Source organism: Metopolophium dirhodum, chromosome 3 (genome assembly GCF_019925205.1).
Source record: "Metopolophium dirhodum isolate CAU chromosome 3, ASM1992520v1, whole genome shotgun sequence".
Lineage (NCBI taxonomy): Eukaryota > Metazoa > Arthropoda > Insecta > Hemiptera > Aphididae > Metopolophium > Metopolophium dirhodum.
In genome coordinates this window covers 6553183-6579577 of record NC_083562.1, presented here as the reverse complement: position 1 = coordinate 6579577, position 26395 = coordinate 6553183, and the positions used below count along the sequence as shown (strand labels likewise).

Below are 26395 nucleotides of genomic sequence, written 5' to 3'. Positions count from 1 at the left end.
ACTTTTAACTAAGTAGCATAATAAGTTCCTATTATTTTTAGAAGTAATGAATTAAATTATTTTCAATTGTATGCAGTGACTTATGAGTTAATTAAATTTATTGTCCTGTTAAGTTTATTTTTTTCCTAAAACCATTGATTGAAAATAAATTTATCACAGCGTACATTCAGATATAAACGTTTGTTTTTTTTTTCACTCCTATTGTGACAAATGCCACTTGACACTCACCTCAAAATGATCCTAGTTACTCCACTAGTTATTATACATCAAATTTGTTTATTGCTATTTTTACACATACAATATTTTTATTATTATATTTATAACCATATTTTTTAATTTTTTTTTTTAATGGGTTTTGGTGGGATTTCTTGAGATTGATTGAATAGCAATTTAGAAGAGAACCGTAAAATTAGTGATATTTGTCAAGAACAGACTGCAAATTTTAGAAGATTGTTATTGACAACAAGTCATTTTAAACATTCAATTATTATTTTTTAAATATGTTTTTATTTTGTGTTTGGCCATTTAGAAATTAATAAACTAATTTTTTATTATAGCAGTAGTTGAAGTCAATAATATAAGAGATTCAGTTTTTTAATTCTTTTTTAACATTTCATGGTTTATAATATTTGTTCATTATCTTAATAAATTTACTAAAAATCAACCAAAATGATGAGAAAATTAATAAAAAATGTGAGTGTTATTACAAAAAACTATAGAACATTTGCTATAAGTAATATAAACAGTTGTAAAGATAATATAAAAATCAAGTCTGAAGATGAAATAAAGAAAATTATTTTTGATAAAAGAGAAGAATATATACAATTAATGATGACTCAGTCAGTCGAATGTAATGATTTGTGCAATGAAATTAATAAATTGGAATCTAAACTAAGAGCATCTTATGGGTTCAGTAATGATGAAGATCTAACATTGTTTCCCGAAATCAAATTTAAAGAACCTGAAATAGAGAATCCACTTGAAGAGACTGAAAAGACAAAAATAAATAACGGTTTTTTACCAAAGCATGTATAATAATAACTAAATAATAATTATTTTTTTCTGCACTGTGTTGTTTTTTCTTTTCTTTTTTTCAAATGTTTTTTTAATTTCACCTTCCTCTTATCTGCTTTTTCATCTTTTACTTGTTTTTTTCTTAACTAAAAAATACACCATGCACATATAAATATAGATATTATAGACAACTTAGTACTATATTAAAATCTTACTCGTTTACTTTCAGCATCTTCATTTTTTGGTCTTGCAGAATTAGAAAATTTACTTTTTTCATCAGAATCAATACTTTCTTTTTCTGATGTACTACTATTGGTATCATCAGAATCATCATCTTCTAATATTGCTGGTGTATTTTGAGGTCCAGATAAATCGTCTTTTAGTCCAACAATTTTTTGATAAATTAAATCTTCACTAGTTTGTCCAGATTTTACCAAACTAATATCCCTTTCAAAATCAACAACCTATATTCATTGAAAATGTTTAGCAAAAACACAATTTGCTTAAACAATTTTAGATGTATTGTATAGTGTACCTCGTTTAGATTTTTTGGTATATATGCATTTTTGAATACTTCTTGTTCAACCATTTCTTCATTTGTTAATGGATCTGAATTGACCATATTTACTTGAAGACGATCAAGACAAGTTTCCATATTATCTAATGTGATGGTGGGATCAGTGAGAAAGTCAAATAAACATTTAATGGTTAATGTACCGACATCATGATGACGGAAAAACTCTGAAAAAAAATTATATGTACTCAAATTATCAACAAAGTATCTATTATAAGAAAAACTATTTACCTGTAATATTTGTACAATCTTTTCTAAGGAATTCTAATGCATATGGATGTTCATGTTCAACAGCTTGAGATACGTCAATCATCACTATTTCACCATCATTATACCTATAATTGTGTTTATTGTGATTGTTTATTTAGAATATTATGTTAAAAAATATATTTACAATAAATTAAACTCGCTAAGATCAGCATGTACAAGTTTACAAATGTTGTATAGTTTCCACATAATTATTAAACAATCTCTATAAAGTTGGCACGCTTTAGACGTAGTTAAACGAGCATCCTGTTAAAATAAAAATATAATAAACAAATAGGTATATAAAGAAGATTAATTAAATATATCCAGCACAAATACTTTTAATTTTGGAGCAGGCCAACCATCTTTACCGATAAACGACATCATTAAAACATGCGATCTTAACAAAATTGGTTGAGGTACTGGTAGACCAGCTGCATACATTCGAGCAAGATTACGCATTTCTTTTTCAGCCCATAAACGTACCATTTTTCTTGGATTATGCCTGCAGTAACCATGTCTAAATCTACAAATGCAAAAATACAATAAATGTGTGTTACAAAAACGAATCGTAAGTTTATGATTTAAAATATTTTAAAATAATCAAACATTAATTTTATGTCTAAATAACAAACTTAATAAAACAAAAATTACTAAACAAGTTTGGAATTGTGTTATAATAAATGCCTATATCTAATTTTGAAACATAATTTAAAAATTAAAAAGTTAAAAATTATACATTAAAGGGTGAAAAAAAAACAGTAAAATATTAAATATAAAAATTGCATATATCCATCTTAATTTCCAAAAATACAATTTTGAAATAATGTAAGTTAGTGGCTAAAAAAATAATAATTATGTTGATAGTACATAATATATTATATAAAAATACAAATTAAAAATCGAATCAAGTTTTAAATCAACAATTTTAAACCTGCAAAATAATAAGCTAATTGGGCAATTTTTGAGTAGGTACCTGAATTCACCAGTGACATAACGATCACGATCTTTGAACACCAATATTGATGTTTTAAATACTTTAATAGCATAATGTTTTTCACTATCAGTTGAAGTTGAATGATACACATTGGCTTCCTTTCCAGTAGATATACACCCATCAATTTGTCCAATCATTCCTCTGTTAAGCAATTTGAATAGTATCATTCGAGTTCTTGGATCCATTACTTGCTCAGCTGTGGCTCTGTCACACTTGTCTTTATTTCTAAATCTAAAAAATTACAAAAAACATTATAACTTACATGTAACGTCTTAAATATTAATAAGCTATACCGCATGGCATCAGCTTTTTTGTAGCTTTCCATCAGTTTATTAGATGCTTCATGAGTAAGTACAGGCCCTTCATACGGATCTGTATTTACTTTGTCTAAAAATTTTTTTATTACATTCTCTGATGGTTGGTAATCACTAATTTTGACATTTTTGTTCTGTTGGTTAGGAGTAGTAGATTGAATTTGAGCCTTAATTTCATTTGCCCCTTTTCTACTATAGCATCCTATTTAATTAAAAATGAAACATAATTAATAATTAATTAATTAATTTTTTTTTTACTTTTTACCATTATCAAAAAGTGTTTCGTCATCACTGCTGTCGTCTGAGTAATCAGTATCATATGTATTTTGATCATTTACTAACTTACGGCCATTATTATTAAAAGTCATCTCACCAAACAATTTAGATATATCATCATTGTTATTGATGACCAATCTAAAAATATTAAATAAATAATTATATAATACATTAAAATTTAATTAATTTTTGAGTTTTTTTTTTAATGACGAGGGGGCTGCACTTTCACTCTATGGTTAACTTTCTAATTTTTATTTTATAGAACTCTATTTACTCTGTTTAAGATAAATGCGGTACAGAGCGGCCGACTTGTGTGCGTTTGCGTGTTCCGAATGCCGAACCTGGCAGTTGACTTGGAGGAAGAATCATCTGACCGCCGCCGGAAGAAAACTTTTTGCCACCCGGTACAGGTCTTATCCTGAATAGAATATAGTCTCTGTGGCATGATGGAAGGATGCAAAGGGCTTTTCACCCTAATGGTTATTTTGAACTCAGGTTCTCTAGGACACTATCCCCTCTAACTATTAATTTCTAGTTATGACCATAGGCGTGCTTACGGCAGTTACTATAGCAATACCTAACTGGATTTATTTTTATTTTTATTGAGTAAATGCTGGATTCTAATTGAAATCCTTAGAAAAACATCAAATATTTTTATTGATCATTGATCATAACTCATAAGTCTGGTCAGTGGCCACAATTATGCACTACAGATTGATGTGATATACATTCACCGATGAATAATAAGTAGTAACCATGAAATTTAATATATGAATTGACCTATAATTCTATATATTAAAAACATTATGTTAGTACGTTACCCACGTTTCCAAAGTTAAATTGTAATCTTAAAAATATACTTACGGGGAATTGTCTTCTTCGGCATCACTGAACTGATGCATTTTTGACAAAAGTACTCGGGAATAGGTTTTTTCCAATACTAGATATAGCCTATAAACTATAGCATATAATATGTAGTTAGTTTTTCTTTTTCATAACTAAATAAGTAGCAGAGAAGCACGACATTCGTCTATTCGAATACTCAATAGCACGTTGCACATGTAAAGGTATTTAATTAATTATCAAAGATCAAAATAAAGTATAAACACTGTTATCACTACTGCAAATGATAACGAAAGATAATAAAGGAAGTTAAAGCATAGAACAAGTTAAAGGTTAAGAATAAAGATCATAGAGTATACTATTACCATTGATTATAAATAGTATTTATAATCAATGCTATTACTCTACATTCTATATATGTGGTGAAGATATTATAATATATATTATATATTTTATGGTCCATTTATTTGATGCAATTCAAGATCCATAGTTATCTATGGTTTATACACTTAATAGTGCAATGTGTATTGGTGCCATTATTTTGTTTCATAATATTATAATAATATAGAATTAATTGGAATATCAGACATTCAGTTCAGAACAATATTAAAAACATCGCTAAATAATTATATGATATATAATTTATGTTTTACATATTCTTTATAAAATATGCATAGGCGTGATTTTTATTTATAAGGATTTAAAGGTAAAAATTTGACAAAATTCATCAAAATCACGAACATTTATAAATTATTTTGTTGTTAAAAATGTATAAAATCTTCAATATTTATACCTAAGAATTGACAATTTAAAACAAATATTATCATAAATAAATATAACTGTAATCAAAAAATCTAAAAAGTATATAAATTATAAACAGTTATTTTTACAGACATATTAAATTTAATTTTGGACGAAATTATATATTAAAACCAAAAATAATGATTTTAGTTATTTTGTTGTAATTTAAAAATATAATTAAAATAATTATTATATTTTACACACGCAATGAGATTTTTAAATGTAATTTTTTTGGCAAAAATTAATTCAACCTACTGAAGTAAACTAATGTCTATAACTAAAATTGTTTATTTTAATCACAATAATATCACAAAATATACCTACTTAGTAATATTGAGTAACGTTGAGATGTAAACGTAGTCGTTAGTTCATTAAGCTACCAATCACAGTATAGCGGGTTCGATTCAACATTTTTTTTTTGTTTTTGAACTTTGCAGAAGACTGTGACACCACTGACACCCGATAATATTAATAAAAATATTAATTATTATTATATTTATTAACCTAGCTAAATCAAACAAAAAAAAGATGGTGTTAAAATGAAGTTATTCGTTTGATTTAGCTAGGTTAATAAAATATATAATAATAAATAATATTTTTAATAGATGTGTATTTTTTTTATTTTATTCTAATACAAACCTTATGTTCTATCAGTTGAAACTTGAATGACTCTGAAAGAAGTTCATACGTACTAGTTACACGCAGCTTTTTTATATCTGTCATGACCTTTTGGGGCAGTAAAAATGCTTCGATTTCTTCAGTATTGTATTTGGTGAATTCATTATAATCTATAGTTGGTACTTCTGGGGTATAAAGGTAAAAATTTCTCAGTAGTATTTTAGTAGTAAGCGATTAATATTTTTAGATTTACCTACAACAAAATTGGGAACTATACTGTTATTTTTGGTTAAAATATCAAATTTTATTAAATTTAGAATTTGATATGTGTGGTTATAAGAAAAAGGTTTTTGATTTGTGAATTTAAAACCGTTTAACGTCTCCATATAAATGTAATTATGACATACTATTGTCATAATAACTGGAACGTTTTAAAAAAAATCTGAATCATATGTAAGTATGTAACTAACTGATACATTTTTATTTAAAAAAGAACACAAATTACAAAAAAAATCTTCTTCGGCTGGTTTCAATTTTATGTCTTTTATCAGTCATTATCCATCTGTATTCACCACATTTTGGATCATATAAACCTTCTTGAAGATATTGCAATCTCAATGTAAACTTTGGTCCTAATTCTCTGAGATATGGTTTACTTTTCAAAAACTTATATCTGTGATGCCGGAAAAATATGTAATCCCTCTGATTATGCATTGTCACAACATGTCTGCCTTTAAATTCTGCGTCTTGATGAAACACTGCACCTAACATACGAGCTACAGTTTTACCTAATCCTGTTGTAAAATTTGTAGTGATTACTTCTGGCCTATGGTTAGTAAATTCTTTGCGCTGCCTTTTATTTGGAAATATAACATTACTTAAACGGAAATATGCTGTTGGTCCATCAGGTAAGTGTACAAGAATTAAACCATTAGGTTCATTGCGGTCCTCATTTAAGATTATCAAATCTGTATACCCTTTATTAATAGCAGCTTGAATTGTTTCTTTTACAGAAGCATCACGACGAAAAATTCTAACAGAATTAGGTACAATTTCAGTTAAAATTTTACCAAATTCTCTAACCTTCCTCAGAGGCTTTTCCTTGTATGTAATCAACACTTTAGGTTTATAAAGATCTGAATAATAATCAGCAAACTCATCGTGTTCAAATTCAGCAGCCAAGTCCTGTGTTTTTTGATCATAATCTTCATCGTCAGAGTGGAATACAGTTGAATCTGGTTCCCTGGTGTTTTCGATTGTTCGAGGCACTTGCTTCGGATCACCACTAGCCTTTCTAAGTTTCCTATCTCTTTTTTGAATTTTTTTTTTATTTTTTAAGTCTTTTAACTTTTCCTGTCTTAGTAATCCTTTAGGTTTCTTTCGAGCTAATTTTGGTAACTCTGGTCCTGCCTCACTTACCTAAAAAAATATATATATATTCATATTAATTATTAATAAAATCATAAGAATAGCATACTATAAATTATGTATAATATATTATAACTTATAACTAAGGGACGTCTTCTTGCATTTGCATATTTTTTTTGTAGTGGTCGTAGATTATTCTAGGTAAGTTATAAATTTGTCTTATGAAATAGCAAAGTTTGAATTTTCATATTTTTACATATTTTGTCATATTTTAGGAAAAATGCATATATAAGCATTTTTAGCATATTTATGCATATTTCACATTTTTTTTTTACTTAGATGTAGGTATATGTACAATTGTCGGGAAAAATCATATTTTGATAACATTCAAAAATATCTTAAAAAATATCATGTTTTGGTAGGTACTATAGGCACAAATAGCATTTGAGATTTGGAGAGGCTGAATCCTGAAAATCTACCATATTGAATGAGCTTAAAAAAAATGTTAGAAAATATTTGGAAATCCCCCTATTTAGATACAGTACACAAGATTTTATGAATCTCTTTGTGTCAAAACTAATTGACATCTAGATTCTAGATTGTACGAAGAAATTAAAATCAGTAGATAAGTATTCTATTATCAAGGTGTTAAAGGTACATTATTCATTATTTATTTAACCCAGTACATATGCTAGTATTTTTCAAAATTAAGTTGTTTTATTTCACAATATTTTTAAAATGCACAAAACTAGTGTCTACTGTCAATCATATTAATCAATATAAATTTGAATTAGTAAACCTGCGTATTAATTGTTTATATTATGTTTATGTACCTACTTATTTTTGAGGTTTTTTATTTCCAAAAAAGTAGTTTTATGCATTTTTAAAAAATAAAACTAAAAATTTAAATTTAATCAAAGACTGAGAAGCATTATTGTCAACAAATATTAATTCAAGTAAGCTTTCAAATACAAAGTTCAGAAACTTATATTGTCAAATAATTTACTAGTTGAATCCAAACAGAGAAAATATTAAGTTATCAATAATACAATGTAAACATTAAAAAGTCTGAATATCTATTGATGGGCTATAGATATATGTGGGAGCCAGGGCCTGGGAGGTATGAAGCACGTCATATCATATATAACTAGATAGACCTGTACAAATTTTTTTGTTGAACATAAAGGGGTTGGAATAAACCAACCATTGATTATTTGTAAATTGATGGACTTCTCAGTTAATTTTAATTTTTATGTATATTCAAATTTAACACATTATAGTGACCAACTCAATGAAATATGAATGTACGCTAGAAACATTCCATAAATTACAATACAATATTTTATAGAATTCTTAATGATAATTAACTCAATTATACACACTATATATATATTATATTTTATTTTGAATAACGTTTTTAAATTATGACCTTTTTAAGCCTTTAATACATAAACATATGATTAAGAAGATTTTTATTTCAACTATTGGTAAATACGTATTTAACACGCTAATAGTGATACCGCCAGTAATTAATAACTAAACAATAAATATTACTTACATTAACTTCATTTTCTGGTTCCATTTCTTTTGAATCCATTTTTGACAATGCGACATGCGTGAATGGCATATGCGATAATGATATGCCGATGCTCGAATGCTCGATCCCGATTGCCGACATCGTTCAATTATCCAATATCCATGATGTTTTTGTGGCGAGATAATAAAGAAATAGAAAGGCCCATTCCAGTGTTGCTAGCACGGTCTTATCTTCTAAGACCGTGGTTTCTAGACTGAACTAGCGTAAGGTTGGTAATTGACCCAGCCATTGATAAGGAATCCTCGTTCGATAACGACATTCGACATGCATATTGACTTGGAATTAGAATATTAGATAATAAAAAAATAATTATTAATTTGTGGGGGATTCGATACCATGGTTTCCTGTTTCTGTCCAACACACACGTGACGTCGTGACATAGTATTTTAGACGTGTTTTTTGCCAAAAATACCAATTGATCTAAATATGAAGCGATAAGAATTCTGAAAACTGATTTGAATTAGTCGTCAAGTCTACTTGAAATTGACTTTCCCATATTTTTGATATTAAAGAGTATTAAAAAAATTGTTCTATTTCAATTTTCGAAGAAATTAAAATCAAAAATGTGGGAAAGTCGATTTCAAGTAGACAAATTCAAATTTGTTTTTAGAACTCTTATCGCTTCATTAGAAATGTTTGGCAAAAAACACGTCTAAAATACTATGTCGCGTGTGTTTTAGACAAAAACAGAAAATCACGGTATCGAATCCCCTCAATGATCGACCCAAGCTTAAGGTATAATATTATGATCGAAGGATCATATCGACCTAATCGATCACGACGGCGAGCCGATTTGTATAATCATAGACACATACTTCATAGAAAGTGTCTATAAGTCTGAGTATAAGGGCATATTGGCATAAGGCTTAAACGGCAAAAAAATTCCTGCCTACGCCACTAGAGTACCTACTCTAGTTAGCGCTATACAATTTATACAATTTCAAAGTTCCAATTTTATTGTTTTTTTTTTCTTAGAAAATAAATATACTGCAACAAATAATATGCAAAGAATGGTAATATAATCAATCTGGTTACTGGTTAAGAAAATAAACAGAACAGCGGTATAAGTTAACACGATGTGGGTAGTCGGAAGTGGCATCATTTCAATTTCCAATAGCAAAGGTTTTAACCGGCCCGAATGGGTAAAAAATCCAATTACTACTTCACTCGCTAGCACTTATGACTTATCACAGATTATATGAAATTTACTAATTTATTTTATTTTAAATTATATATTAACTAATTTTCATATAATCTGTGGACTTATCTATCATTATCTATCATTATCTACTTGACTACTTATATTTTTATCAAATCACCATTTCCACCTCATTTATTTTATAATTTAAATATTTTTTACTCTACTTGGTAAACCCTTCTTATAAACTAGGTTCTAGGTAACAACATAATATGCAAGTATAAGATAACAGATATTTTATAAAAACAACAATTGTATACATATATACCAATTAAAACACTGTACGATATTATGACAATTTTTATTGATTAAAAAAAAATATTAGTTGTTTATTGAAGGGTATCTTCTTTTTTATTTTTCAAAATATATCAACTGCATCCATCTAAATCAATTTTACCTGATACAGTGTTACATCAGTACATCATTTATAAGTTATAAGTTATTACGATATTTTTACAAATTAATATTATTTTAAGGTCAAATTATTTTTATTTTTTATTACTTGCTTCATTTTTTCTAAGTTTTGTCTGTTTATTAAATATATTAGAAATTGTTTTCGATTCTTGAGAGATTTGCAGTAAGTATTTTTTTAGCTTGTCGGTTTTTAGCAAAACCACCCATTTTTTTTAGACATATTTTGTCCATATTCAAAAATTAATGTAAGTACGCGTCACAAAATAGTTTAATTTTATAGGTAGGATAAGGTACTAAATTATTCAACACACTACAAAATAGTTGAATAATTCACCTTACACGACTGTCACAACTCGCAAGTTAACTGAAGTCTGAGATCAGTGAGATCTATGACAAATAAGAATGCCAATCGATTGTTGTTTTTAGAATTTGTATACATTTTAAATTTTAGATATATTGATTAACGGGATTATTATATTAATTATTATTATTGTTGTGCATACAACAATATTATGTTCCTTTTCTTCAAAAAATACACGCGCACACACACACACACAGACACATACAAATACGTACAAACATACATACATAATTACATACATACGTAATATTATACACATCATACATGCATACATACATGCACGATGCACGTCCCCGCATGCGTCTAAATCGTATATTCTTGTATATTCCATGTATATTTAGACCAACTATCAATTATTAATTAAAAATGTATCATTGTGGTAATTATTTATTAGTACACAGTATAATATTTTCTGAAAATATTATAAAAATAGGCATGTCTAAAATAATATAATAATGGTTAAAGCCTAAAGGACAACAACCTGTCACCGGCCTAGAGAGGACAAACAAAAAAAATCATTTTTTAAACAGGGTACCTCTATAATTTATCTACAGATAACAACTAAATTATTTATTAATTGGCTATATCGTTATAAACAAACAAACTTACCTATATTATTATATATAACTCAAAACAATAATATTGTAATTTCTAGGTAACATCGTATCACAAACAGTTTAGTTTGACAGCAGTCTAATAGAGAAGACATTTTTAAAATCCATTCACTCAAAGCTAATTTTTAAAAAGTTTACATATCTTTCAAAACTCTTCAAAATAAAATAAAATAAAATGGCAAAGAAAGTTGGAGACTCAACCGAACTCAACTACGACATGAACTATAATTTGTTTCTTTTAAAGACCTCTATGCAGAACTTGAAAACAGCACAGGGTAATAAATAATAATTATAATTACACATTTAACGTTTTATCACTATGAACACAAATTCTGACCCCCTCCCCCCTCTAGAAATGTTATACATTCATATTTTAAGATTCTGAGCGTTTAGTATTCAGTATTCACTGCATCGTCACGTATATATATAACCTATAACCATATTCTATATGATTGCACGATGCCGCCACTTATTTTGCATATCAGTATAATAATATGTATTATGTACCATTTACCGTCACTTTATAATAATATTATCGTTTTCACGTCGCAGAAAAACACAGCGTGAACCGTTGGGTGCACAAACTGTTGGCGAGCAATAAGACGGTCGCCGAGATGAAGCTCCGTAACGATTTCATGTTCCACCTGGTAACGGCCGTCCAGGAGGGCGAGATCAAGGCACCTTTCAACCAATATCCGCCGTCGTTGCCGCTCAGCAGTCTGACGTACCTGTTAACGGGCAGCGCACCCAGTGCTAGTGGCAAGGACGGAAAAAAAGGCGCTGGCGCTTGGGAGTGTGACCTGTCCAGCGAAGACACGGAAAAGCCCATGTTGTACAGACAATCGCCCGACGGCGGAGCCTTTTTGGCCGCACAACCTGTACCAAAGTGTGGAGCGTTCTGTTACTTGGCCGTTGTCAGCAAGCCACCGGCAAAGGACGGCGACAAGCCCAAGTTGTAATAGTAACACGCGGGACCGTGTATGGTACATATATATATAATATATTGTACCTAAAATAAATAATATGATTTGTTATATCATTCGTTTCAGTATTGTTTTTTATTATTTTCGTTCGAATGCATATTACACATTATTAAGCGTACTTATTTTAAAGGTTAGCCGTTAATCATTATTATTTATTAGGCCAGTGACGCAAAAAAAAAAAACACTTATATAATGTTGAAAATAAGTTCCCTGACGCTCAAGATTACGTTTGAATGATTTTTATAATTTTACAACTTATTTAAATTGGACACTATTTTTGGTTCAAATTTAACTCATACCTACATTACAGTGACTCAGTGACGTGTACACTTGACATCTACTGTACAGCAAAGTGGTTGACTTCTTCCGCTCTTTTTTTTTATTTAGATCTCGGTGTTTTTAAATTTATAGTGTGGATCAGTGCCGTAGCCAGAAAAATATTTTTTTTTTTTTTTGGGGGGGGGGGCACTTAATTTTTTTTCTAGCCTTTGAAATGCTAGAATATCTAACTATGACCCCTTTGTTCATAAAGTGTATCTACTCTTTTTATGACAATATATTTATGTTAACAACTATGGTACCTACATTTAATATAACAATGTATTAATATTAACTATTATTGTAAACCATACGTTAATGTATTTATTAATACAAGCATATTAATATATTATTATATCAAAATGTGTTGTAAACAAAACATTCCATTTTTTGTTCGAATATTATTAAAATTTACTATAATAAAAATACAAGACTATATTGGTTGTTGTAAGCTGGTCGTTTTTTGTGCATTTAGACCAATACCTAAGTGGAAAAAAATAAACTTCCAGAAGTCCAATTTTAATTTCAAAATAATATAAGAATTTCTCCACTTTTTGTCTGTGTTTTGTAGAAGGCAAATTTTTTTTTGTAAGTAATACAGTAAAAGTGGATTTTGAAAAAAAAAAAAGAAAATTAAATTGGTACTATACTAATTAAATAATACTACAAATCAAAAATCCATTTCCTACATATAACATAGAAAAGAGATTAAGGAATTCAAATATGTTTTAAAAATTATTAAAATATTTGACTTTTGGTACTAAGTGAATTTTTCTTCCTCTTTTTGGGAGTTTCGTAGCACAAGGGAGTTGAACATTTTTTTATCACAAAATAAAGTGACGTTACTGCGTGTATGCTCGTTACTGAGATCCAAGAATCTTAGCCGTCATTTATCTTTAATTGCATAAGGTATTTGGGGAGCTCACACAACACACACACTAATGATCAGTCACTACACACAGTCACACAGCACTAACGATGGATGTACAATATTTCCTAAATCCGTCCCCTTCAAAATGGTTCACTTTCGACAGCTTTAACTTTTAATTTTTATCAAAGGTTTAATATAATATAAAACAAACCAAAACAAATTTCGGAGGGGGGGGGGCACTTGCCACCGGTGCCCAACCCCTGGCTACGGCACTGGTGTGGATTGTGGACAACTGGTCAAACATTAAACATTTGAAACATATATATTATGCATATAGCATTACAGACATAGGTAATTATAGATGCTAATATTCGATTATAGTTATAACTTATAAACTAAAAGTCTGAAAATCAAAAAATATCCACAAAACGTTTTATTGACATTGCACAGTAGTCGCAGTCGTAGCCAGTAGGTACTACGAAAAATCAATTCGTGGACATAAAATGCATACTATTTCTGATAAGTGATAGAGTAAAATAATATTAATTGCGAGGTTACCTGCAGTGTTTACAGTTCAGGATCAGTTGTTATAAATTATGATATAAAATAATATTATGTTTATATGTATCATGTATGGTCGATATAGGTAATTGATACAAATATGTATACAATATAAAGGTATAAATTAAGTATTTCATATTTGTATGTAAACATGTATATTATATATTTATATAGTATTTATTTAGTAATTACCAACTGTCGGCTTATTGGTAGGTAGGTAGGTAGGTATTCATTGTTGACTGTTGGGCGTCTGTTGGTATATTGATTATGTATTGAAACTAAAATATTAATAAAATAAAAAACGCCATACTGCGGGAAGTATATAATTTTGTACTTTTGAAGACTGCAGCGTATTATATTTTTACATAATAATATATGTAGGACATTGGACATAGGTTGTTTTAATATTTTATTTATGGATGCACTGTAAATATGGCGCCAGCGGGAAAACTTGGAAAACTACACTCAGACGGGGAAAAGAGGGCTGGAAGAAATCGATTTCCATGTCACCAGCTGATATGGATGATAATCAGAAAGAAAAATAGTGATGTGCAAATATTTAATATTAATTTCACATTCGTTCGTTATTTAGTGTTATAATATGATATTTTTAATTAATTTGTCGTTTAGTTATATTATCGATCATATAACAAGGTAAGTACTAATAGTGAAATATTACAGCACGAACCTCAATACATATATGTTGACATAGTAGGTATATTATAATATATAGTTTATGTTCTTATATTATTATTGTTACGTAACATCGAATTTCAAGTTAGCAAGTCAATACTAATAATTGTAAATACTTATACAGTTATACCAAAATGTTACTATTTTAAATTAATTTATTATTATAATCATTCTCGAAAGTGCAATAGTCATATACTATACATACCTACCTACTTTTAATTATGTAGTAGTATTATGCTGGCGCATTTTATTATCAACATATATGTAATGTTCCTTATTTTTAAGCATTAAAAAAACTATTAGGTACCTTTTCCTTTGCTAAAACGATAGTACTAAAAATGAAAGGTGTACAGAATTTTCGTGTTATTCACAAAATTAAATAATATTGTATAGGTCAAATGTGAAAACTAAACATTAATTATAACATTTAATAACCACCTAACCAAGTTTAAGTAGTTGAATATTTTCAACTATTAATTGGTATATAATGATTTGGATTTACGATTACGGAATACGGCGACAGTGTAAGAATACTTGCATATCACTAAGTACTACCACTTATCAGAAATACAATATCGAGAAATAAAATTTAAAAATAAAGCACCTACTTGTTGACTGCAGATGATGATTTAATTTAGATTTTATGGGACTAAGTTCCATCAATGCCTTCACTATACAACTTATGCCAATGTGTATAGAGTATACATAATATACATAAATAAATATACATAATAATATTTTGTTCATAAAAATAACAAAACATCTATGATACATTTTTTTTAGATTCTGAGCGAAGCGATGAATGTATTGATTCTACAATGATGTGTGTTTTTTTTTTTATTTTTTTTTTTATTTTTGTGTCTGTCATCACCTTTTAGGATAGTAAAAGTGCTTGGATTTTCTTCAATAGTAACTTTTCTGATAGGAAAGTGAATCTAGTTGGTACTTTGGGGGGGTCAAAAGTAAAAATTTCCCAGTAGTTTCACAAGTGACGTGAAAAACAAAAGAAAAATTAAGGAAAAACGGGAATTTTTACGCAAAATCTGTTTTCGAGAAAATCGATTTTGGTTTTTGGTGTAACTCTAAAACAAATGACCGTAGGGACATGAAATTTTGACTGAATGTTTATATTAGCATTTTCTATACACCATAAAATTTTGAAAATATTTTGACTCTTTTTGAGCTGTTTACGGCCATTGTCAGTTTTCAATTTTTTTAGTTTTTTTTTCTATAAATACCAATAACATTTTATCTGTTGAGTAAAAAAGCTTGAAAATTTAATAGAAGGCTCCTAGGTTATTGTTTCAAAGGCAGATGAAAAAAATTAAAAATCCTTAGTCACAGTTTTTAATTATAAGCATTTAAAGTTCAAATTTTGACAAAATACGGAAAAATCACGAAAAATAGCAAATTATTTTGATGAGAATTCATAAAAATTTTTCTTTTTAAATCTAAGATTTGAAAATGTAATATAAGATTACTCATAAGTTTTTCTACCTTTATCAAAAAAAAAATGTCTAGAAGAAACTTAAATTAAATTTTTATGAGCGTCTGAAATTTATATTTTTACAACATTTGATATTTACTCGATTTCTCATGTAACAATTTTCTTATTTTATTGTAATTAAAAAACGAATGACTGTAGATACTTGAAAATTTCACTGAATGTTTATATTAGCATTTTCTATACACCATAAAATGTTAAAATATTTTGACTCTTTTTGAGCTGTTTACGGACATTGTCAGTTTTCAATTTTTTTAGTTTTTTTTTCTATAAATATCAATAAATTTTCATTTGTTGGGTAAAAAAGCGTGAAAATTTAATATAAGGCTCTTGATATATCGTTCTAATAGCAGTTGAAAAATATTAAAAATACATAGGCACAATTTTTTTTTATAAGCATTTAAAGTTCAAATTTTGACAACATTTATCAATTTATAATTTATTAATTATTTTGTAGTTAAAAATTTATAAATTTTTAACTTTTATGGCTAAGGATTGAAAATTTAAAACAAGGCTCCACGTAAATAGGTTATATATAAATTACTTTATTCACAATAATATCATCAAATATACTTGGTAAAATCATAGGCTGACTGACCGTTTTCGCTCAGAATCGTTTTTCTTATACAATGATATTATATCATTGAATTCAAATTTAACACCATCCATTACAGTGACCCACTTGTAACCTACCGTACAGCAGAGCGACATCCACTTATCCACCTTTTTGTAAATAAAAATGTATACATTTATTTTTAGACTGCATCATTTATTCATTTTAATTTTACCTGATCTATATAATTAGATCTTTCAGTTTCAGTCGGACAATTTAACACATGAATTCCTATTACCAATTATATTAAATTATACTTACAATTGATCATTTTAGGTAGTGGATAAATTATAATATTATGATTTTTTTTAGATTTTAACTTAAAACCTTTTGACATGATTTGTCAATATTTTATTTTATAACCTCAATAAAAAATATACTTAAAAAATAAAAACGCTAAAACAATAAACAATAACATTTATAGAATAGGTTTATATTTAGGTACAACTTTTATATAAATATTAATCACAGAAGCTTTCAGAAGTTTATATTATATGTCTATATAATTTGGTACTTATAAATAATCGTTTAAGTAGAGTGAAACCAGAAGTATGTCAATGTCGAAATTGTATTATAAACAATACGGGTTTGCATGTTACAAGTATCAACTGCTTACATGTGCAGATGCAGATCATACGAGCTAACAAATGTCTAGGTTAAGAATTACAAAATATGTGGTCAAGATAAAAATTATAGTTATTATTTTATAAAAAGCTAATTTTTATTTTATTTAAAATTAAAATCTTATCAATTGAAAAATAATTTAGTATCATTTGAATTTCGTACTTAAAAAATAATGTATTTTAACAACTAGATTCAAAACTATAATTGCTTAATATTTTGGTACATGTATTATGCATATAATTCTCAGTTAGAAATATCATATACAAGTATAGTATACAGAACATCCAATTATTATTTTTTTTAAGTTGATTAATATTTAATCCTTTTTCATTTTATGTTATTTTATTTTACAATAAAAACGTTTAAGTTATATTCATCATTTAAAATAAATCAAAAAGTAAAGCACCTATATACTTAATTTATTATATGTTTATTTTTTTTTTTGTAAAATTACGGTTTGATTTATTATTATTATATTATTATATTATTCTGTTAATTATAATTTTAAATAGGTACCATGAAAATATTAAATTGTGTTAAGATTTACAATAATACGTGAGTATAACATTATCTAAAGTATTGTGTTTTTATTTATCGTATATTCATATCTACTCATAGGAAAGTAATTTAATAAAATAACCACAAAAATGAATAATATATACAAATAGGTAATTTTGGCTATTGCATTAGGAAAGTTACAAAAGATTTAAGAAAAGCAAAATATGTATCATATTATACAACGGGGTTAAAATAAATAAAACACTTTACCTACCTAATGAAAACCGTTAAAATTTTAGGTACCTAGATAATAATATGAAATACGCATGCATGCAGTTATCTTGTAATTTTCGTATTTCTCAACTTTTCCATATTTTACCTTTATAGATACTCTATAAATTATAATCATTTTTAAGTAACCTGGAACCTGGAACCTGGTTAACCTTTGCTCTGCCTACATTCTGTAATATAAATGTATAATATAAAACAATAAATGTATACACTAAACATTATACAGTATATACATACAATATACATATTATATTGTATTATTGTATGTATGTATAATACTATTAATACTACAATAGTCTATTATGAAATAGGTACTATTAATCACTATGTATTAATATGTTATCATGTATAATAATTGTACTACCAGTCTTAAATAACGTAAAAATAACCTTTAACTTAACATAGGTATAATAGCAATAAAATATTGAATATGTTATATATTGTATGTAATATGTCAAGCGCTTACTATTATTTACTTACGAGATACGAGCCATACGACAACACCAATAGATACCTTATAATTTATAATATTATCTTATCAAACGAATTAATATTGTTAATACATATATTATACATGTCATACATACCTACATGAATTATGAATATTATAAATTATAATGCATAATTAGTATTGTATATGAAATTATCGAAGTTCTATTTCCGTTACTTATATAGTTATATGATATATCTATATAGAAGGTTTAATTCAAATTTTGCACAGTGCCTGTTACTCTAGATATACAATACGAAACGACTTATTTGCAGATAACAACATTCACTGTTTTCGTGTAATGCGGCTAATCATCGGCAATGCCTTATTTATCGGCAGCCCGGGAGAACGGCCACAGCGATAGTCGACTGAAGTTGTTCAATGGTCTGTTCCGATGGAAAAAATCAGAAAAAGAAAAACAAAAAGGTATTTTAAATATATACATTTATTATTATTATATTCTAATTAAATTAATTAACTCACACATTTTATATATATAGCCAGGCAGCTAAGTAAAAGTGAAGTTTGTATAGCAACATCGATGTCAGTGAAAACAAGAAATTCGTGTCCTGCTTCTCCGGCTCTTTCTATGCCCAGATCTAGGGACGTTTTCCAGGACATGGAGACACTTAAAATCTCTAGACACGACAATCCATACTTACAGGTAAGAAAAAATAATTTTTATGATTTAAAATGTAATTTTATTCTTGAAATTTAAGAGACCCTACCTATAGATATAAAATATAGGTACAAATTAATTATGTAACTGCACTTACAAATAATTGTTTATTAAGCAAAAAAAATCGATTATATAATTATTTATTTTATTTTTTAGCCTATAAAGTAATTTTTAAAAATTGACTGAAGTATGTAAAAAAATTGCTCAGAACTGTCGGAAAATACCAATTTATTTCTGTAAAATAATAATTGTAATACAAAGAGTACCTATGGTTGTATTACTATGGTCGTCGGGCTTTTATAAGAACGTTTTTATCTGCCTACAAATGTTTATATTAGCATTTTCTATAGACCATACAATTTTCAAAATATTTTCATTCTTTTTTTTTTTGAGCTATTTATAGGCATAAGAAGTTTCCTAATCTTAAAATTTTTTTTTTTCATAAATATCAATAAACAATTTTCGGGAGGGGGGATCTGACCCCCCACATCACCACTTGTATACGACACTGACTGCATATACGTATTGAAATAAGCTTTTTGAAATCTGATGAGAATTGTCTCCGATTAAGATCATTCTTATTAAAATAACATGAATTGTATTTTGAATATTTTGCATATTTCAACGTTTTTACCTATTAAATGCAAATTTAATGCATATTTAATGCATATTATTATTTATAGCACATATATTTGTTTTTCTTCGTATTTTCACATTCACGGCCACATAATATCGATAATATTACGACCCGTATTTATTTCCAAAAATAAGATGACATACTCATATGCGACATATTATAATATATATATTATTATGGTTTAAATATAATATGATGTATATCTATTAAAATATAAAATGTTCTTTTTTTAGAAAAAAATTTTAGCAAGCAGAGAGAGCTTATTAGATGATAATATTGTTGTATCAGACACAGATGACATAGACATCATGGCCCAGGTATTTTAAGAAATAAGTAATAATTCATATTAGTAGTGACTATGACTGATCCAACACCATTAGGTTTTGAAGATCATTATATGATTTTTCTTAAATTTGAATAAAGTAAAATTAAATTGTGCCTCTAGATTCCTCAAGTTGGATCCGTTACTGTCTTAAAAAAATGTTCATATATTGAATAACTATAATTATTATTACTGTGAAAGGAATATTTAGCGGATATGGGTCCAGGTGCTTTAATAGAGCTTCATCAACATATGGTAAGAAGTCCACCTCCAACTACGTGGCCACGTATACCTATATTTAAATATGACGAAAAAGACCAAACCCAAGTACTTTAATATTTTCAAATACTTATCAGTAGTCAATAGAACACATTTATTGAATCAAAATATATTTTTTTAGGATCTGTACGGAGATAGATGTAAAAGTCCACAAGGCCGGACGTTCCTCCACAGCTCATGTTCAAGTATATATTACATTTCATTATTTATTTACTTACTTATAGACAGTGGTGTATTGGTACGGGTACGCGGGTATACGCCGTATACCCATCAGAAGATTTTCGATTTTCGGCGTATACCCAATGTAAAATCTTATTTTACGGGTATACGCTTCCAAAATAACCAGAAAACCAAATGAGATTTAAAATTTATTTAATAGTTCATATAGGAAAAAAACGTTATTCGTATTAATACATGTATGTATTAATGAATTATTTATCAATTGAAGTAGGTATTGAATATAAGTTATATAACATTATGCGTTGTGTTTAATGTATTTTAAGACTTTAAGTTCAGTTTAGTAAACCCAATATTGAATTCAAAAAATCTTTGTGGTAAATTCTATAGATTGTACCTAAATTAATAATGTTATTATTATTTTAATTTTTTTGACATTCGAGTTGATTTTGTTTTATTTTCTATTGTTACATTATACAAAAATTAATAAAATAATGTTAAAAACTATGTACTAATTGAACTGCAATAACGTTATATAATATATACGATGATATAATTTGATCGTTTAGGTTACATACATATTTTATTGGTGCGTCGTGCGTATACCCATAAATATATTTACCAATACACCACTGCTTATAGACATATTTGTAATGCATACCTAATAGTATATTTATTTTTGCATTTTACTTTATGTAACTTTGTGTAATGTGTATTGGAAAAATGTTTAATATTTTTTAACATTGAACAATCACATATTCACATCAGTCATCGGTCATGAGTCATGAATCATGATAAATTAATATATAGGTAATATTTAGCAGTTAACTATTTTAAATGCATACAAGGGTTTATCAGTTTACGAGGTGGCAGGTACCTCAATTAATAAATCATAATAAATTATTTAAGAACAATCACTCAGACGACAAAAATGTTTGATTTTATTTCCATTTTTTCCATTTTCCATAGTTTAAAGACAAAAGTTATATACTTAAGTTTTATCTAAAATGTTGGACAACGTTGGAAAATAAAAATAAAATATCGAGCGTTCTCAATCGTATTTTACCGAAAGTTTTTGTTTAGGTCAGTGTTCTAATTGCGCTCTTTATATTAACTTAATATAAGGACTAAGGAGCGCAATTATTATTATATTATTAAGCGTAATTTTAAGTACAATTGGTATACTGCCGTCACTGCCAATCGCTGCGCTTACTATCCCAATCTAACTTATAGCTTACGAAAAATCTGGTGTACAATATGTCGGATGTCCATATAACACACATTGAACTTTCGGGAATCAGGAGGTTTTGTCACTGTTTTTTGGATCACAATAAAATCCTTTTCGGAAACGTTCCGAATGACCCATTATAAATATTATGTATTGCTCTGCTCAGAATTTAAAAGAAAATTTAAAACAAATCCACTCTATACATGCCATGGACGCCCATGGAGCGTACCTATAAATAGATTCTATAGAATCACAAATTAGAGTTAGTGCTGAATAGTCCCGGATAGTACCTACATGCTATCATATTATAATATAGCCTCTTCAAGACTCCAGCACATGTTATTCATTGGTCTAGCTCTCTCATTCAACAAACTTAATTTTAAAAAGAGATTTTTATTCTTCTCTTTGTAACTTCTAAAACGATACTCTATCCACTATAATGTCATTCTAATTAAATCCGTTCTAAATAATTGTGTTAATAATTCTTCATATAGGTTTTTAATTTAACAACTATTGTTATTATGGCCTATGGGCTTTACACTGCTCACACTGTCACACACTTACATAATATGTTTGTCTTTTATAATCTTTGTATACTCTAATGTTTAATTGTTGAAATTAATTTAAAAATACAGATATAAAAATATTTTAATATTTTAATTTCTATAGGTGGTTCTTCGAGCTGTGTGGTTTCACCACGATATAACCATCAGTCTAGATGTCACCGATCGGCTAGTGAATCTCGAGGTAAACACGTTTAAACCTCACATACATACTTCGTAAATGTTGTACGATTGGAAAAATCTTCCATCAATATTGGGTATTTGTGTAAAGTTACGCAAAATCATTTTCGATCTGGAGACCGAGAAAAAGGAAGCACATAAGTTTACTCATTAACCCACCGTCACTTTATTTTAGTTAATTGACGTGTATTTCTTACAAAATGATGCATATTATGAGAAAAATCAAAAGTACATGAAAAGGGGCTTTAAATTCGTTCAATATGTACCTATGTATATGGTTTTATCTATAAAAATAAAAATTATTGATAAATGATTATAATGTGCAATAAACAATTAAGTAAGTAGTAAATTATTGTATACTTATTACATAATATTATATTGTTCTATTGATTACGAATCAGTTTTCATATAGGTATTAATTATTTATCATTATTATTATTTTTATAAATATTTTTATCTACGTTAAATTATATTTTATATTTAGAAAAGTTTAATTTTTAATTTTTTTGTCCAAAACTATATTCTATATTTTGCTTGTTATATTAAAATCTATTATTTTTACAATATCATAAATTTAATATAATTGTATCAATTACAATTTTTGGAATGTATTTTTCTATAACTTATATGTATAATAGACCATTATATGTATTTTGTATTTGATATAGAATCTAGTAATCTACTTTAAACAACGCATAATATCCCGAAATTGACTTTCTTCATTCTCCGTAGAATTATAAATATTATAAATAATTAAAAAGACATGAATCGAACATTTAATTTACATATAATTTATCACATACTCAGGTTACGTGATTTGCAATTAATCTCATTTAAAATTTATATTAATGATATTTAAATCAATTTATTAATTAAAAATTGTTGAAAATTAAAAAATGCTTAAATAATAATTATTAAATAACATTGCCTTTAATATCTACTTAGAGAATAATTATTGTGATGTTACTCATACGACATTCCATAATGTATAGTACTATAATGTACGAATATACCTATATGATGACCATAATAAATTTTATAATTGCATAGTTAGGTGCAATATTATTGCAAGTTGCCATTTATTAAATTAATTAAATATAATTGTGCGTATTTTTATTTAATGTTGTTTATACAATATACATTCACGTATAATACCTACCTTAAGATCCATAACAATATGTAAAATGCACAATGTACCTATTATATAATTATTATGTCTTATATTTTAATTAGCAGCCTACAAAAAAATTTAAGTATTTTTTTTTTTAACACGACTTGAATTAAAACTAAAATAATTAAAATTGCTTAAATTATGATCATTTTCTAAAGAAAAACGTAAAAGTAATTTGTGCTAAATAAATGGGAAATATTAAATATTCATTTATAATGTTTAAGTATATATTTAAGTAGAATGAATTATTTAAAATAATAATGGCCTATATATTTAACTCAAGCTGCATGTGAATTATTTACCACAATATTACACACAAATAACTATTTAATACGTCTTTACAAAATAATAATAGAATAAATTGATTTTGTTATTTGATATTTTATAGATACCTACTAATTTAATAAATATTCACTTACTTACCTAGTCGAGATATAAATTAAGTTTTGACCAATAGTTTATTAAAAGCTAAGGTATTATTTTGTTTTTTAATTTACATATATTATAATATGTCATACATCGAGATCAAGCTTTTAAAACCGTAGATAGTTAAAATTTAATTTGTGATTATAAGCTAATTAATACGTTTTAGAATATTTCATTATGAAAATGTTCATATACTTGATCTGATGAACTCGTTAACTTGTATAAGTACCTAGATAAGTATACCTTGAAAACCTATTGTCTATACAGACTATAGACTATAGATCAATTTTAGATAAAACTATAAAAGTATATAAGTTCTATAATACGGTGAAGGAAAAAAGGGTTTTTATACATGTTTTTTATTTTATTTAATAATCTATATTCTAAATATAGGTATAGTATAACGCGTTAATTCATTATGTGATTAGTTTAGTAAATTCACAATGGCAATTGGCAATATATTGTCAAATTTTATATTTTAATTCAATCGTTTTTTATGCATATTTCGTAATTTTTATTTTCAAGGAAATAATATTGTTACGTACGGTCCATCTCCTATAAGCCGGGTGCAGGGGTGGTCCCAGAGACTTGGTTGGGGGGGGCCTAATTGTTATAATTTTCACAAAACTTGTAACAACAATTTTTACAACACAAATTCAAGTATTTTTACTTAATTAGTATTCTTGTAGTCCATACAGATGGCAGATACATGCTACAAGTCATACACCGACGTACCTCCAATAATTACATACTTTTACGTGTCTATAATAGTCGATACTATAATGTTTTTTTGTTTGTAATTTTTTGTTAGCAATATACAATTTTTTAGAAATACGGGTTTTGGGCCTTGGGGGGGCCTCCCCTGGACCCCACCCCCAGGAACCACCCCTGGCTGGGTGCACGCAACAATATAATTTATAATGAAAATGTATAAGAACCTTTTTAAGTGCTATTAAATCCTGTCCTTATTCCCTATTATGAACTGATGAGTTATAAGTTATAACTATTGTTACTTAAAAATTAAAATATTAGGTAAAATTTAATGCTAATTCTTTTAATAATTTATTTATTCCCTCAATATTGTCGACTCTCAACAAAAATATTCAAATGTATAATTTGTTGCATATGCTACCCCTGTGCGCATGATTATAGCATGATTCACAATGTTAATGTTAGTAATTTTAACTTAAGTATTTTTTTTTAGTTAAAGTATAGTTTGTTGATAAAATTTTATTTTATTTTCTAAATTCTAGCTATAAATAATAATTATTGACTATTTGAAAGTATATACCTACCTAATACATAATATAATTAAATAGAGATAGTTATAGGTAGGTACTCAATGTATCACATGACACATTTTATCATAGGTTTTTAAGGTATTTATCTTCACAATCTGATTGGAATAAAGTACCTTAATAATATGTTTATTATAATATTTATGCATGATAATGATTATTATCAAGTATTTATTTATAATATTAAAATTTTAAGTTATAACCCATTTGAAAGAGTTAGGTATGTTGAATATTTTAATTTATATATTTAATTAATAGTTTTTTGTAGGTATTATAGAATCTTAATTGTTAATTGGGTTGTTAGAAATTATATGCATTTTTTTTGGTGCTTTGTTCGTTATTGTTTCAAAATGCTTTATTAAATTGCTGGTGCTTTTAAGTTTTTGTTCTCATTTTATCCATGGACATGTGATTCAATTTTAATCAACAAGTTTTATTTAATAAATGTTGTTACACAATATATATTTAAAATGTATTAGTTATTAAACATATTTATGTTTATGTTTAGCATAATATACCTACTTATAATAATTTAAACTATTCAGTAATAATGTATTAAAGTTTATTTTCTCTAAATAATACATTTATGGTAAAATGTTTAACTGTTATAATATGTAATAAAAACACCAATTTTAAACTTTCTAATAATAATAATTGTAATATTATTTTTATTTTACCTTTATATAGTCTATAAAATATAGTTAAAATAAATTTTTTTTTGTATGGACATGTGGTTTTATGTTACCTTTACCGT

At 27.0% G+C, this 26395-nt stretch overlaps 4 protein-coding genes across 5 annotated transcripts; 2 read left to right on the top strand and 2 right to left on the bottom strand.

Moving 5' to 3' along the window:
• Positions 1-80: 80 nt before the first annotated feature.
• On the bottom strand, positions 81-4506 carry LOC132940532 (serine/threonine-protein kinase RIO1). Of its 2 annotated transcripts, XM_061008199.1 has the most exons (11): positions 4286-4506; positions 3411-3559; positions 3125-3347; positions 2811-3062; positions 2174-2360; positions 1983-2101; positions 1820-1923; positions 1550-1755; positions 1230-1478; positions 1022-1160; positions 81-961 (listed from the first exon to the last, which is right to left on the bottom strand). In XM_061008199.1, the coding sequence occupies exons 1-10, from the start codon at positions 4321-4323 to the stop codon at positions 1053-1055; spliced, it is 1635 nt and encodes a 544-aa protein (XP_060864182.1). In that variant the 5' UTR covers positions 4324-4506; the 3' UTR covers positions 81-961; positions 1022-1052. The 2 variants fall into 2 exon arrangements, with proteins under 2 accessions (XP_060864182.1, XP_060864181.1); XM_061008198.1 differs by having other exon boundaries at positions 81-1160.
• Positions 4507-6137: 1631 nt separating this feature from the next.
• On the bottom strand, positions 6138-8951 carry LOC132941608 (probable ribosome production factor 1). Its single transcript, XM_061009740.1, has 2 exons — positions 8610-8951; positions 6138-7102 (listed from the first exon to the last, which is right to left on the bottom strand). The coding sequence occupies exons 1-2, from the start codon at positions 8727-8729 to the stop codon at positions 6185-6187; spliced, it is 1038 nt and encodes a 345-aa protein (XP_060865723.1). The 5' UTR covers positions 8730-8951; the 3' UTR covers positions 6138-6184.
• Positions 8952-11372: 2421 nt separating this feature from the next.
• LOC132941610 (uncharacterized) lies at positions 11373-12239 on the top strand. The gene is made up of 2 exons (XM_061009741.1): positions 11373-11510; positions 11788-12239. The coding sequence occupies exons 1-2, from the start codon at positions 11411-11413 to the stop codon at positions 12192-12194; spliced, it is 507 nt and encodes a 168-aa protein (XP_060865724.1). The 5' UTR covers positions 11373-11410; the 3' UTR covers positions 12195-12239.
• A 2230-nt stretch (positions 12240-14469) lies between these two features.
• On the top strand, positions 14470-26395 carry LOC132941690 (uncharacterized). The gene is made up of 7 exons (XM_061009841.1): positions 14470-14622; positions 18957-19107; positions 19182-19345; positions 20231-20314; positions 20521-20646; positions 20720-20783; positions 22673-26395. The coding sequence occupies exons 2-7, from the start codon at positions 19002-19004 to the stop codon at positions 22762-22764; spliced, it is 636 nt and encodes a 211-aa protein (XP_060865824.1). The 5' UTR covers positions 14470-14622; positions 18957-19001; the 3' UTR covers positions 22765-26395.